The 13,777-nt window shown below is 40.0% G+C and overlaps 1 protein-coding gene across 1 annotated transcript in view; it reads right to left on the reverse strand.

Annotated features, from left to right (window-relative positions):
* The window catches only part of ZMPSTE24 (zinc metallopeptidase STE24), a 41,817-nt gene that overhangs the window by 19,602 nt on the left and 8,438 nt on the right, over window positions 1–13,777 (reverse strand). The window contains exons 4-7 of the mRNA XM_068961876.1: window positions 11,119–11,205; window positions 5,680–5,796; window positions 4,985–5,137; window positions 3,538–3,679 (exon numbers count right to left, since the gene is read on the reverse strand). Of these exons, the coding sequence (XP_068817977.1) occupies window positions 3,538–3,679; window positions 4,985–5,137; window positions 5,680–5,796; window positions 11,119–11,205 (499 nt within the window). The remainder of the gene's footprint in view (window positions 1–3,537; window positions 3,680–4,984; window positions 5,138–5,679; window positions 5,797–11,118; window positions 11,206–13,777) is intronic.

Below are 13,777 nucleotides of genomic sequence, written 5' to 3' on the forward strand. Positions count from 1 at the left end.
AAAAATATTTCTTAGAAGTTACCTAAAGTTATCTATGGAAGTAGGCAGATAAGCAAAACAAAATTAATGTCTTAGTATCTCCCACTGGCCCAAGGATCTCAAAGTATGGCCCAAAGAATGCCTACACCTAAATCACCTACAGGTACTTGTTAGACATAAACGGTAGAAACATCCAGTAAGTCAAAATGTCTGGGAATGGGGCCAAGGAATCTTTTAACAGATTCTCCGGGGAATTCTTATACTCAATGAACTTTAAGACCATAAGCTCTTGTATCACTGTGCCTTGCATGTAGCATTTACTCAATAATGCTTGTTTACTGAATAGATTTATCATACCATTTGAGGTATGAAGTAATGTATTTGAGAATTCTGAACACCAAAATGTCCTATGTGATTGTACGGCACTGCCAGCTGTCTCTTCATCTTTGTTTATGATGTCTTATCTTAATCAACCTCTCAGCAGCATCTGATACAGTTGACCATTCCCTCCTTGACACACTTTCTTCTCTTATCCCAAAAGAAACAACATCTTCTCCTCATTTTCTTCCTACCTCAGTGATCTCTCCTCCTCAGTCCCCTTTGCCCGCTCTTCCCCCTCAGCTAACCCTGACCTGAGTCCCCTTCTCTTCTCTGAACGCCCTCGTGCATAGAAGTATCTACATGCCAGATACTTTCCAGACCACTATGTCCAGCCCTGGCCTCTCCCTAGAACTCTGGACTCATATATCCAGCTGCCTATTTGACAAGCCTACATCTCCACAAGGATGTCTATAGTGCATCTTTGTTGTTTATATTCTCACCTGTCATTTTCTCCCTGACCAGGATTAGAATCCCCTTGCAGAGTTTAGGGAATTTAGCATCATGCAAGCCTTGTAAGAGACTGTTTCTCATTTAAGAAATCCAAAAAAGCTGGATAGTGCTTCCCCAGCCCAGTGCCCTGGCTCAGTCCATCAGATGCACCCACTGGGGACTCTGAATAGTAGCTAATTACACAAGGAAGCAGGGCAGGGCAGTGAGAAATTAATTCTGCAGGTGCTAGTGGGAGGGTGTTAGAGATGCAAACTGCTAAACTCCAGCAGCAGTGTCCTCACCAGACTGGTTCTTCAGGGTGATTCTGAGTTCCTAGTCTCCCAGTGAAGAGCCCATTTCCCATATTTGGCAAATTTAACTTTCCTGTGACCTTGTGACTTATCAAATATTGTTTCAATAAGGAATTTTTCATGTTAAATTAACCATAGTTGGTTTCTATGGCTGACTTGGAACGAATTATTGCTTGAAGAACTCTGGTATGATATTGAATAGGTATCTCAAATTATAACACACCTAGCAGAACTTCAACTCTCACACACTTGTTCTTCTCCCAGTTTTCTGCCATCTCAGTAGCCTACCATTCATCCAACTGCTTAGGCCAAAAATCTAAGTCATTATCTTTGAGGTTTCTTGCTCCCTTATTCCTTTACATGTCATCTATTATCAAATTCCATCAACCCTACCTCTAAAACACATCCTCGATACACCCACTCCTCTCCATCAGTTACTACTGTTGTGTGGTTCAGTCGCTAAATTGTGTCCAATTCCTTGCAACCCCATGGACTGTAGCCCACCAGGCTCCTCTGTCCATGGGACTTCCCAGGCAAGCATACTGGAGTGGGCTGCTATTTCTTCCTCCAGGGAATCTTTCTGATCCAGGGATCGAACCCAGGTCTCCTACACTGGCAGGTGGACTCTTTACCACTGATCCATCAGGATAGACTACTCTCTTCTAATTAACCATTCTCTCCTCCTGAACGGCACCAGCCTTCTGACTGCTCACCCTGCTTCTACTCTTGCCTCCCTATCAACTTCTCTATATGGCAACCTAAGATAGGTTAAAAAGTAAAAACCAAGGCCATGTCACTTTCCTGCCTAAAACCTTCCATAGCTTTATCTGTGGACTGAAAATTCAAGATTCTTATCCTGATTTACAAAGGCCTATGTGGTCTGACTCTTGCCTATGTCTCAGATTTTATGTCAAAACACTTTTCTGCCATGTGGCAGCCACAATGAACTTTTTTCTGTTTCCTGAAGATATCAAGCTCTGGACTCCCCACGGATGGCTCCTTCCTTCAGATCTCAGTTTAAATTCATTTGCTTGGAGAAGTCTTGTCTAATGACCTAATCTAAAGTATCTACTCAGCCATTCTTCGTCATTTCACATCAGTTTAACTCTCTGTGCAGCACCTGCTCTCTGATATTTTCTGAGAGCAAGACTACTAGTTTTTCACTTGATTTTTCCTTTCAGTTTACAAATCCATAATATGTGTTGCTACTGTTAGTGACAACATTCATTCACTCAAAATATTTTTGAGGATTATTACCATTATTAACAACAACAAAAATATGCATTACAGATGAGTACCTACTGTTTAGCAGAGGTAAGTTCCCCAAAGTCAAAAAGGGACTGTGTCATAGAACTAGAATTTAAACCCAAGCCTATTGGCTCCACAACCTGTCCTCTGAAATGCTACCCCCACCTCCTTAAATCTTGATTTTCCCATAAAGTCCCATATAACCCTCCATAAAGCTTTCTCTATTTCAGCTAAAATCATATAGTACTGATAGTATATTTCACTTATCTTCTCAATTACCTCTATTGTCATAGCATCAGCATTCACATTTTCTGATTATAACTTCAGTGGTCAGCAACTTAGGTTGCTCCCTCAGTAAAAGTGCCTCAGAGATTGTTCTACTATACTCATCATTGTGCTACTAGTTTAATATTAATTAAAAGAATAATAATCTCAGAGGCTAAAGAAGTAGTATGCGTTGGTTTATTTTTCTACCATTTCCCCACAGACATGTTCCAGTTGTGCCTTCAGCTGGCCACCAAATGTCTAAGATTTCTTTACTCTTCTGGTTACTGTTAATTCATCTTTCCTTGATGAAAGACTCCTTGAGACTTTAGTAGTCTTACACAAGCTAACATAGATAGCTTAACTCTCAAAGGTAGTCATCAGAAAAGCAGAATATAACTAATATAAAGTACTCAGCGGTACCAGCCTTGGGTAATTTGCAGGTGAAATCAGAGTCTAGCAGAACACTGGAAGTCTTCTTGGGGGAGATAAAGCCAATAACACTGGTTTTGTTTCCAAGCCCCCAAACCAGTGCCAACGGATCTGACAAAGCCAGAGTCCAGTTCCATTATCTAAAGAAGCCAGGTAGGTAACAGGAGTGAATAAATCAGTCTAGTATCATGACATAACAAGGAGTGAAGAAGGCCTCGGCCCAGAATGAACAATACTGTAAAGCCAAACAAACGCAGCTAGAGGCAAGAGCAGGATTTGGCATCAGGCCACCAGTTTCTATCCCTGGACTATGGTATCAACTCTTATAAATCTTCAAAAGCCAAAGTGGAAACTCTTAATCTTTAAATAACAAAAACAAACAACCCCCCCCCCCCAAACCAACTGATGTGCTCTTTTATGAAAGTTTTAAGAATAAAGTACTCAACTAAAACAAATTACTCAAATAAAACCTTCTTACCCCAGGGAGCCTTACCTTCAACAACATACACCTTAGTCAAAGGGAAGTCAATACTCTTCGCCATGACTTCGATTTCTTGTTTTAGCTTTCCCTCAGGAAGAGGGGTGAATTTGTCAAATAAAGGGGCAATGTAATCAGCATAGATGGTGACAAGCACCTGGAAAGCAAATGTTAGAACAACCTGATTATGTCCTTAAAGAGAAATGACTCACTGTACAAATTCAATACAGAAACAATTATGTAATTCCCGGCCCTGAAAACAGGGACCTTATCTTATTTGTTCTGGTATCCCCAGCCCCAAATGGTACCAGACAGTAAGCACTTAATATGTGTTTGATGAAATAAATCAAAATGAGTAATCCCTAGATGATAATAATTAAGAAGCCAAATGGTCTGTTCAAAACTACCTTGGGTATTTCTGACACTTCATAAGCCCATCATAACTTGGAATTCTTTCAGGGTAATCATAATAGACTTAAAGCGTTTGCTAAAAAAAGAACTACTAGAGCTGAATTTGCCTGGTAACACTAATGACTTGCAGTTCACAACTGTACACACTGGCTGAAACAGCACCTCTTTAAGCATTTTGGGAGCATTTCTTGTGCTCTCTCTCCTCTCATTTCAATTAGCCATACAACATATATTTGTAAGTCCAACTAGCACCCGTTTTGCAGTTATAATCCACTGGCTGGAAGTGAAGCGATGAGCATCATGGTAACCTCATCATGAGTGCAGCTGAAGAGCTGATAGGTGGTATTTTCTGGGGGCTGTTAATGGACCATTTTGATTGTGTTGTACATAGTGTTTGTGCCAGAAGCAGTTTAGAATTTGGGAAAGAGAAGAGGAAAAGAAGACATGAGGCAGGGAGAATGGGGGAGAGGAGAGGAAGAAGGGTAGGGAGGAGGATGAGAAGGAAGAAGAGGGAGCTGGGGGAGAAAAGGGAGGAGACAGGGAGAAGGGAGGGGCACGGGGGACGGAGAAGAAGAGGTAGAGGGAAAAGGGAAGAAGGAGGAAGGGAAAGGCGGGGAAGGAGGGCAGAAGAAAGCAACTACGGTTACGCTTTCTTCTTCTTATCCCACTTATATCTATTCTCTCTTCAAAATATCCACGGTTTTTAGACACTGGAGCTCAGTCAAAGGTCATCAAAATTGTCAGTCATCACTCTGGTGGCAACTCACAAATGCACAGCCCCAAACTGCCTGACAACTGGATAATCAAAAGTAACTAACAACTAGCTTCTAGAATTTGTAAGAGTCAGTATAAGGAGAGGAAAATCTATGGTCAGAGTCAGCTCTCCTATTTCTATAGCTAAAAGCAGAAAACAAAAGGGGAATTTATATGAGTACTTATTTATATTTCTTCTGCTTCTTAAGAACCGTACAGATGCTAACAAAGATTAACTCACAGTTATCCCATCAAGGTATGCTTTGTAAAAGAAAATCGAAACAAATATTTCACTCACCAGAGACACAACTAGCGTGAACAGCCAGGCATAAATAAAAAAATAGTCTCCCCCAATTTTAATAATGTAAAGTAGAAGTGAAGATACAGGTAATAAAATGCACTGAGTCACAACAAATTTCTTGATTGCATCTTTCATGAAGAACCCCAAAGTCTGAAAAAATAAAAAGTCATCACAAGAAACTAAGAAACTGCTTTTTAAAATAATCAGTGAATAGAAAGGATACATTATTAAAGCAATTTTAAAAATGAAAAGGCAGTCATATAAAGACTATATGACAACAGGTAGCCTAAGACAGTAAATCAATGCCTTGCATTTTACAATTTAAAATAAACTTATTTAAATGTTATTAGCTGAAAAACACTAGATGTTAGTAGAAGAGTTTATGGCAAGACCTTAAACTATGATCTTTACCATATCTGCAGTTCCTTTTTTCTAGATTAATTCATGCTGTAAAATAGCAAACTGTTGTTGTTGTTAGTCACTCAGTTGTGTCCAATGCGGTCCAGTTTGTGACCCCATGGACTGTAGCCTGGCAGGTTCCTCTGTCCATGGGATTGTCCAGGCAAGAATACTGGAGTGGGTTGCCATCTCCTTCTCCAAAATAGCAAATTATGTTTTAATTACTACCAGTAGAGGACAAAAGCACAAAAGATCTTCACACTGAAAAGAGAACATTGTATTCTTTATTTTACCTGTTGATTGAAACCATGTTTTTCTTCTATCACAAAAGTATTATAAAGACTCCATGGCAAACCAGTCAATGCACTGAAAAGTGTAGCCAACAGCAGAAACACCAAGGACTGAGTGATCTAAACACAAGAGAAAAAAGGCAGTTTTTAAATATTAATTGATTCCTCAAACAAATTACTAGGCAACAAGTCAATGAGTATACACTAAGTACTTACTATAACTAGAGCAATGTGCTTGATTCTATGGCTAACACAAGGTCTAAAACATCAGCTCCACCCTCGGCTTATTTGTAAGATGGGGAGGCAATAAAATACTTCTTTAATTACACGGGCACCATATGAAAGTTAACTTGAAGTCATACAGACAAAATGGTTAAAAGAACTTAAAAATGAGAGACAGTCACATATGCTGATGAATTCAAGAGGCTTACAAAGCTGATGAGACTGGGAGTGCTACTCTGAAGAAAGAGATAAATTAGTGGAACAGAAGAGACAGAGGAATTCCACAGAATTTGTAAAAGCAAGGAGAAAGAAAAGAGCACCCTGAAAGCAAAAGATGACAAGACGATGGGCCTGGAGAAACACAATGGGGCATCAGAAAAGCTGGGCCAGGGCAGGTGGGGCAAAGTGTGCTGAAATTTTCACAGAGCCCAAATCCAATAGAGACAGTTGTTCTCAAGGATTCCTTTCATTGCCTTTACAACAGATCCTTAGGAAATCAAAAGCTAAGAACTGCCTCATTTCTCTCACAAGTGTTTTCCTAAGATAGTGGAAGACAAGGACTAATTAGCACAAAGGGACTTGTGGGGATGGGGAAAGGGCACTGAAGCAAACAGAACCCTCTCTTTCCCTCCCACCACATTATCACTCCCCCTCTTACTCCCCAGTGGACAACTGAATTCTTTCTTTTTTAAAAAACATTAATTAATTTTTTGCTGTGCTGGGTCCTCACTGATGCGTGAGTTTTTCTCTAGTTGCTGTGAGCAGGGGCGACTCTCCAGTTGCAATGTGTGGGCTTCTCAATGCAGGGGCTTCTCTTGTGGAGCACAGGCTACAGGGCTTGCAGGCTTCAGCAGCTGCAGCAGGCAGACTCAGTAGTTGCAGCTCACTGGCTCTAGAGTTGCGGTACTTGGGCTTAGTTGCCCCAAGGCATGTGGGATCTTCCTGGACTAGGATTAAACCTGGGTCTCCTACACTGGCAGGCAGGTTCTTATCCAATGTGCCACGAGGGAAGCCCCTAAAACTGAATTCTTTTAAATGGGAGTATACCACCAAAGCATATTTGATTTGTTAGTAAAGATGCAGCCACTATGTTTCTAAACATAGAAAAAGGGAGAAGGGAAGAGGAAGAAAGGAGATTTGGCTACAACATGCAGGTGATTCATTTCAGCATTTGTCCCCAAATGGGAAATGAGATATTAAAAAACAAACAAACAAACAAAACAGATTCCAGGACCTTCTTCAAAACTACTGAGTCAGAATCCCATCTTCAAAAAACATAACCATATTAAATAACAGCGTGTAACATAATCTTGGTATAGGATATGCTTGCTGCAACTTCTGAAGCTCAAAAGCTCCAGAGCCCATGTGCCACAACTAGAGAGTCTGGGTGCTGCCAAAAAGATCCCACGTGTGATGTAACCAAATAATTAATTAATAAGTCTAATTCCCTAATCACTGGGCTTATTTCCCCCTTAAACACTATGATTCCATGTGTGTTTTAAATTATTTTGCCTTAAACACTAAAACAGTCAGCACCATTCCCTGCCTATTATCAATCCCACCCCTTCCAATCCATTCTATATACACATCAGATGAATCTAAAAATGCCACTTCTCTACTTAAAAAATTTGTAATGGCTCTAAAAGACTGCAAACTCATCACGCTTTTAACGATTTTCATAATTCAATCCCCAAATGCTACTTTTCACTACGCTTTTCTAAGACCCTTCTACTCCTAACAGATAACTGTAAGCTAGCATTTAGAAAGATGATTGAGTTAAGGAAGATATTAATGCTCTAGTTGAAAAAAGGAGGTGTGACAGTCACACTGGGAAAACTGGAGAATACACAAACACTCAGGACCTTTTCTCAGAAGAACCCTAATTCTAACTCAGAAAGGAGAAAACATCTTAGAAACAAGATCTACTGGGCAGTGAGGGGAAAGGGTTTTGACTTATAGCTTCTCAAAGGCAACAAGATCTGGGCTCTAGCCCCATAAGTGAATAACTTAAGGTTCCAGGACACAGAACATTATAAAGTCCTGCGCCACGAGGGTGGAGTGATCCAGACCAAAATGGCCTGATGGCACACTTCATCTCTTGTCTGAGATGAACCTACTCATTCCAGCTCATATTTATAACAAGGGAACGGAACTCTGGAGCATTCTGAGTCTTTAAGTTGAGCACTTGCTGGAAAAGGCTGGGCCAAATCTCACTGTCAAAAAGTAAGGATGCAAATTATGAGGCCACTTGTTGGTATTCTTGAAAGCAGAAAAGTGAGTGCAAGTCACTCAATCGTGTCTGACTCTTTGCAACCCCCTGGACTATACAGTCCATGGAATTCTCTAGGCCAGTTTACTGGAGTGGATAGCCTTTCCCTTCTCCAGGGGATCTTCCCATCCCAGGGATTGAACCTAGGTCTCCCATAATGCAAGTGGATTCTTTACCAACTGAGCTATCAGGGAATCCCAGAAAGCAGAAAGTCCTGTCGAAAAACACACTACCTATCCCTAAAGATATGTTGAGGTCCACTTAGTTCTCTTCTTTTTTTTAGTGAAGAAATTGGTCTTCATTATATAAGAATTACATGCTCATTACTGAATTTTCTTAAGAGATAAGCAAAAATAAGGAAATAAAAATTGCCAAAATTCTCTCCAGAGGAAACTACTTTTCAAATTTTGGTATGTACTAGTTCAGGTTTCTTATAGATGTGAAACCTGTCTACAACAACGGACACCTCTATATGCAATCAAGAAAAATTGAACCACCTTAAATATTCATCACTAGGACAGTTGTTATATGAAAAATCTGTATGGACATTCACATAATTTTACTTTCATATGCTGCTTCATTACTGACTTTTCCATTCAACAATAAGTTATATGAAATAATAGTACAATAATATTTTCTCCCTGTCCAACTGGCAAAAATAAGAATATCATGTATATAATAAGTACTATTGGGATCCAAGAAAGAGGTATTTTAGTACTTCATACACTATGAAAACACATAAACCAAGAAGAGTTGTTTTAGGTAAAAATTTGGTCAGCTCTTTCCTCTATACCATGTACATTAGATGTGAATTTCAATACCAATCTTTCCCTTCTCTACTCTTTTTTAAGTATTTATCCATCTGGCTGCATCAAGTCTTAGCTGTGGCCCACCGGCTCTTTGTTGCAGCCTGCAGGCTTTTCTTCAGTTGCAGCACACGGGCTTCAGAGCACATGGACTCTCCAGTCGTGTCACACACAGGCTTAGTTACTTCGTGACATGTGAGATCTTCCCAGAGCAGGGGTGGAACCCAAGTCCCCTGCATTGGAAGGCAGACTGTTAACCACTGAGCCACCTGGCAAGTCCCTATACTTTCACCTTTGTTGGCCAACTCCCTCTTTCAGTGATCCATCTTTGTGAAATGTCAGGTGGGTTTACAGCTGGCAGACAGGAGACAACACAACTGCACACTCCGAATCACTGAACAGCAGTTGGGCAGTGACCAGCCACTGGCAGAATTTGAAGAGTGATGTGATCAGTCACTGTATGAGCATCTGTTATTTGCACAGTGATTTGTGAACTGAAGAGCTGGCAAGGAACTTGTACTTTATGCAGTGACACACATAACATTGTGGTAAGTGAAATTTGAAACTGCTGAGGGGCTGGTGTTATTAACTAAACCAGGGAAACTGAAATGTGTGTATATCAGAATGGTACAGAGTGAGGACTGCTGCCAGTACCAGGCACCCATCAAAGAAAATGAAGATCTATATACACAGACAGAAAGAGAGCTCTAAAACATTGTTAAATGCAAAGATAATGTCTAAGAACATTATATAAAAAACCTCCTGTTAAGGTAAGGAATATTTTTATATGTATGTATATAGATTGGGTTCATTAATTCAATAAATATTTATGAAGTACCTACACTGTGACTAGCACTGTTCTAGGCACAAGTCACAGCAGTGAAGAAAATATGTAAGGTCTCTGTCCCCTTATAACCTAAAAGTTTTGTCAGGGTGATAGATCAAAAGAAAACAAATAAACAATAAGATAAATGGAGGGCTTCCCTGGTGGCTCAGACAGTAAAGATAAATGCAGACAGTGGTAAATGCATTTGTAAAGAAAATAAAATAAGGTGATATGCTTCACTAAAGAGTGACAGAAGGATGATGTTATAGCTGATAGTGGTCAAAGAAGGCCTCTTAGGAACCAGTCATGTTTACAGAAAACCACCTTAAACGGTTTACGAAACAATGCAGAGAACAAGCAAGTAAACAGCAATAGTGCAATGGCAGGTCAGGACATGTCTACAAAAATACAGAGATATCACAGGAAGAGGAGGTCTTAAAAGAGTTTGGCTTCCTTAGAAAATGGTATACAAAAAGCGATGCAGGATGAGCTGAATTAAAGCCCAAGGTACCTACACATGTCATGTTGAAGAGATGCATCATTTCATATACACAGGAAGGACAGAACAGACCAATAACTGAGAAAAAGTCAAAAAGAGTGTCCCAGCATCCGTTATAGGCAAAGTCTCAGGTCTAAGGCTTTGATTCCAACACTGTACCTAGAATTCCCAGAAGTGGGCCGCCAACTCAAGGAGCTCAGTGGAGATACTAGGAGATACATTCTGTCTCTGTTGAAAGTATCTGCTATACATGTGTAGCACAGGGATCTGCTTAGCATAAGTTCAACAAAATTCATGCTTCACTTTTCACTGATTGCACAGAGCAGTTTCTAAGAATCAGCTACAGTACAGAGGCTACAGTACCTAGCTCCCTTGCGTCTGAGACTAAATGACTGGTTCACCAATGAAATGTGAATGCCAAGGACAGGTATCACTTCGGAGCCAAGGGAGTTAAGAAGGGGATGCACCTTCCCCACCCTCTCATTCCTTCTGCCTGTTGGATGCAGAGAACATAGGTGCACTTAGGCAGTGGCAGAGCCATATAAGAAGAGACTGGGTCTCTGGCTTACCACATAAAAGGATGTCACCTGTTGACTCCCCAAATACTCACACTGGACTATTATGTCATTGAGAAATAAACTACTGTGATAAGCCATTGAAATTCTGGAGTTTACTACAGTAATGTACATTATCTTAATGTAAGTGGATGAGAACTACACAGAGAAGCCTTCATTAAGTAGAAGCCAAAAAATTAACTTAAGTAGAAAGCTGGCCAAGGAAGAAGAAAAGACTGACAAATATATGCTAATGAATGACATACCTCATATTCTGGTCCAAAGCCAGCATAACCACAGAAGCGCCCTGAGAGTCTCCAGAGGTACGGAATTCCTCCAAAGAGAAGAATAAGCTGTAAAACAACGCATATGTTGGTCACACTCAAGCAGTACTAGAAACTACCATATGAGAGTATGTTAAAAAAAAAAAGAGAGAGAGACTTATCTTATTTAGGATAAAATATACATTTAGACAAATAGAAACCAACTGAGATACTAAGGTTAGACCATTAAGCAAAAGTTTTTCACCTATACATTTTATATGGATGAATTGTATATGTTATTTTATCTCAATAAAGCTGTTTAGAGAGAGAGAGGAAAAAAAAAAAAAAACTTTTATCAAAAGACCACAAAAGATCTTAAGAATCAGGAACTAAGCTTAGCATGACTGAGTCAACTTATCAAAAATCCTATGAGTGACAGAAATGGGATTTAAGCCAGGCTCTATGGCTCCATAACTGGTTTCTCCTTGAAAGGAAACAGCTCTCTTGGTTAGGACAAAGTTTTAGTATTGGTGTAACTAAACATGTCCACCTACCAAACTGGGGGACAGAATAGGCTATCAGAGCCATCTCTGGATAGGAAAAAGTGAATCCTGAGGTGGGAATCAAGGTTTCACAGGAGTAGGTCCCTTTCTCAGCACCACCCTTTGTCTTGAGCAGATAAAGTGAACAGAGATATTCACCAAACCAAGACATATGAATGAGGGAGCAGCTTTTAAAAATGTGAAAAGAATATACGCTTACGAAACATGACTTCTCACAACAGATACCAAGTTTGTGGAAGCATTTTGGCCAAGAGGAGTCAATATATTGTTTTTTCACCCATGAAGCCTTGGAAACACAATGATCATACTCCTCGGTTAGAAGCACAATATTGCCATTCATTCAGACATGGTTCCTTGTGGCTTTGAGAATTTGGGGCATTATCATATATTGCACAGGTGTTCTTCCAATCCACTTTCCATTTTTATATATGTATCCATAAATAACAGTGGTTTGGTGCTAGTGGTATTGTTGCTTAGTTGCTAAGTCATGTCTGACTCTGTCTGACCCCACAGACTGTAGTTTGCCAGGCTACTCTGTCCACGGGATTTCCCAGGCAAGAATACTGGGGTGGGTTGCCATTTCCTTCTCCACGGGATCTTCTCAACCCAGGGATCAAACCTGCATCTCCTGCCTGGCAGGAGGATTCTTCACCACTGGAGCCACCAGGGAAGCCTAATATAGTGGTTTACCTATGCTTTTTAAGAATATATATAAATGAGATCATATTGTATTTATCATTCTACAACTTGCTTTTTACACTCCACATCTTTTTAGATCCATATGTGGTGAGTTTTAACTTTATTTGGCATTATCAGCCTGTTCTCTAAAGTGTTTATACCAAATTATACTTCCATTAGAGCATTCCTGTTTTCCCCACTCTCTCTCTCATACTTGATCTATTCATCTTTCAGATTTTTAAAAGTATTTATTTGGCTACCTCAGGTCTTAGTTGCAGCATGTGGGATCTTTTGTTGCAGCACATGGGCTCAATAGTTATGCTGTATGGGCTTAGCTGCCCAGGGGCATGTGAGATCTTAGTTCCCCAACCAGGGATCGAACTCACATTCCCTGCAGTGCAAGGCGGATTCTTAACCGCTGGACCACGAGAGAAGTACCCATCTTTTAGAGTTTTACCAGTATGCAGGGGATTGATATAATACCACAGGTTTCAAATATGGTCTTTGGAACAGCATCAGCATTGTCTGGGAATCTGTTAGAAATACGTCTCCGGCTCCACCTTAGAACCAGAATCAGAAACTGGGAGAGGGGCCCAAGAGTCAGTCTCCAGTTATATGTGATATACAACCAAAGTCTGAAAATCACTATTTTAATAAACTGCTTTTTAAAAGTAAGGCCCCCTTAACTCTATAGCCATCATTTCCATTTTAACTCACTCAATCCTGGATATAAACTATTTTCCCAGAGGACATGCTCTGGCACCACTCTGTGTGGTATGTGCTCCACTTGTTGAACTAATTGACTTGGAATGGCATTTCCTTCATCCTCTTCTCAATACTAATAAATAATGCAGAATTAAGGATTTATAACGCTTTGGGGAAAAGACTGGAACACCTATGATTAAAAGCCCAGCTTTTAAGTAAGTATCAAGGGTAGCTTTAATATGAACTCTGAATGCATTTGGAAACAGCTATTGCCAATGTTGTTTAGCATGCTTTGGGGAACGAAAAACAAAACACAGCCAACAGTAAAGTTTCTCTGTATAGACAGGATGTCCTTTAAAAAGAACTAAAGATGCCAAGAAAGACAAGTCACCTGCTTCCACATATATTATTTCACTAAAGTCTTGAAAAGCAGCCAGGCTAGGGAGCACAGTAATCTCTGTCTTACAGATAAGGCGACTGACACACAGAAATGTGAAAGTAACTTGCGCAGAGAAACCCAGTGACTAAGTCATTGCTTTGTGTTGAGTACTGTACTAATTGCTTCATTTATCTTATCTTACTCAGTCCTTGCCACAAATCATATGAAATACGATATTAATCTATCTGCTTCTCATCTTAAAAGAGGAGAAAAAATGAGACTCAAAGAGGATGAACTGCTCACTCAGAAGTGATCAGAAATTAGAGAAGCTAGTTTG

The sequence above is a fragment of the Capricornis sumatraensis genome, chromosome 2 (genome assembly GCF_032405125.1).
Source record: "Capricornis sumatraensis isolate serow.1 chromosome 2, serow.2, whole genome shotgun sequence".
Lineage (NCBI taxonomy): Eukaryota > Metazoa > Chordata > Mammalia > Artiodactyla > Bovidae > Capricornis > Capricornis sumatraensis.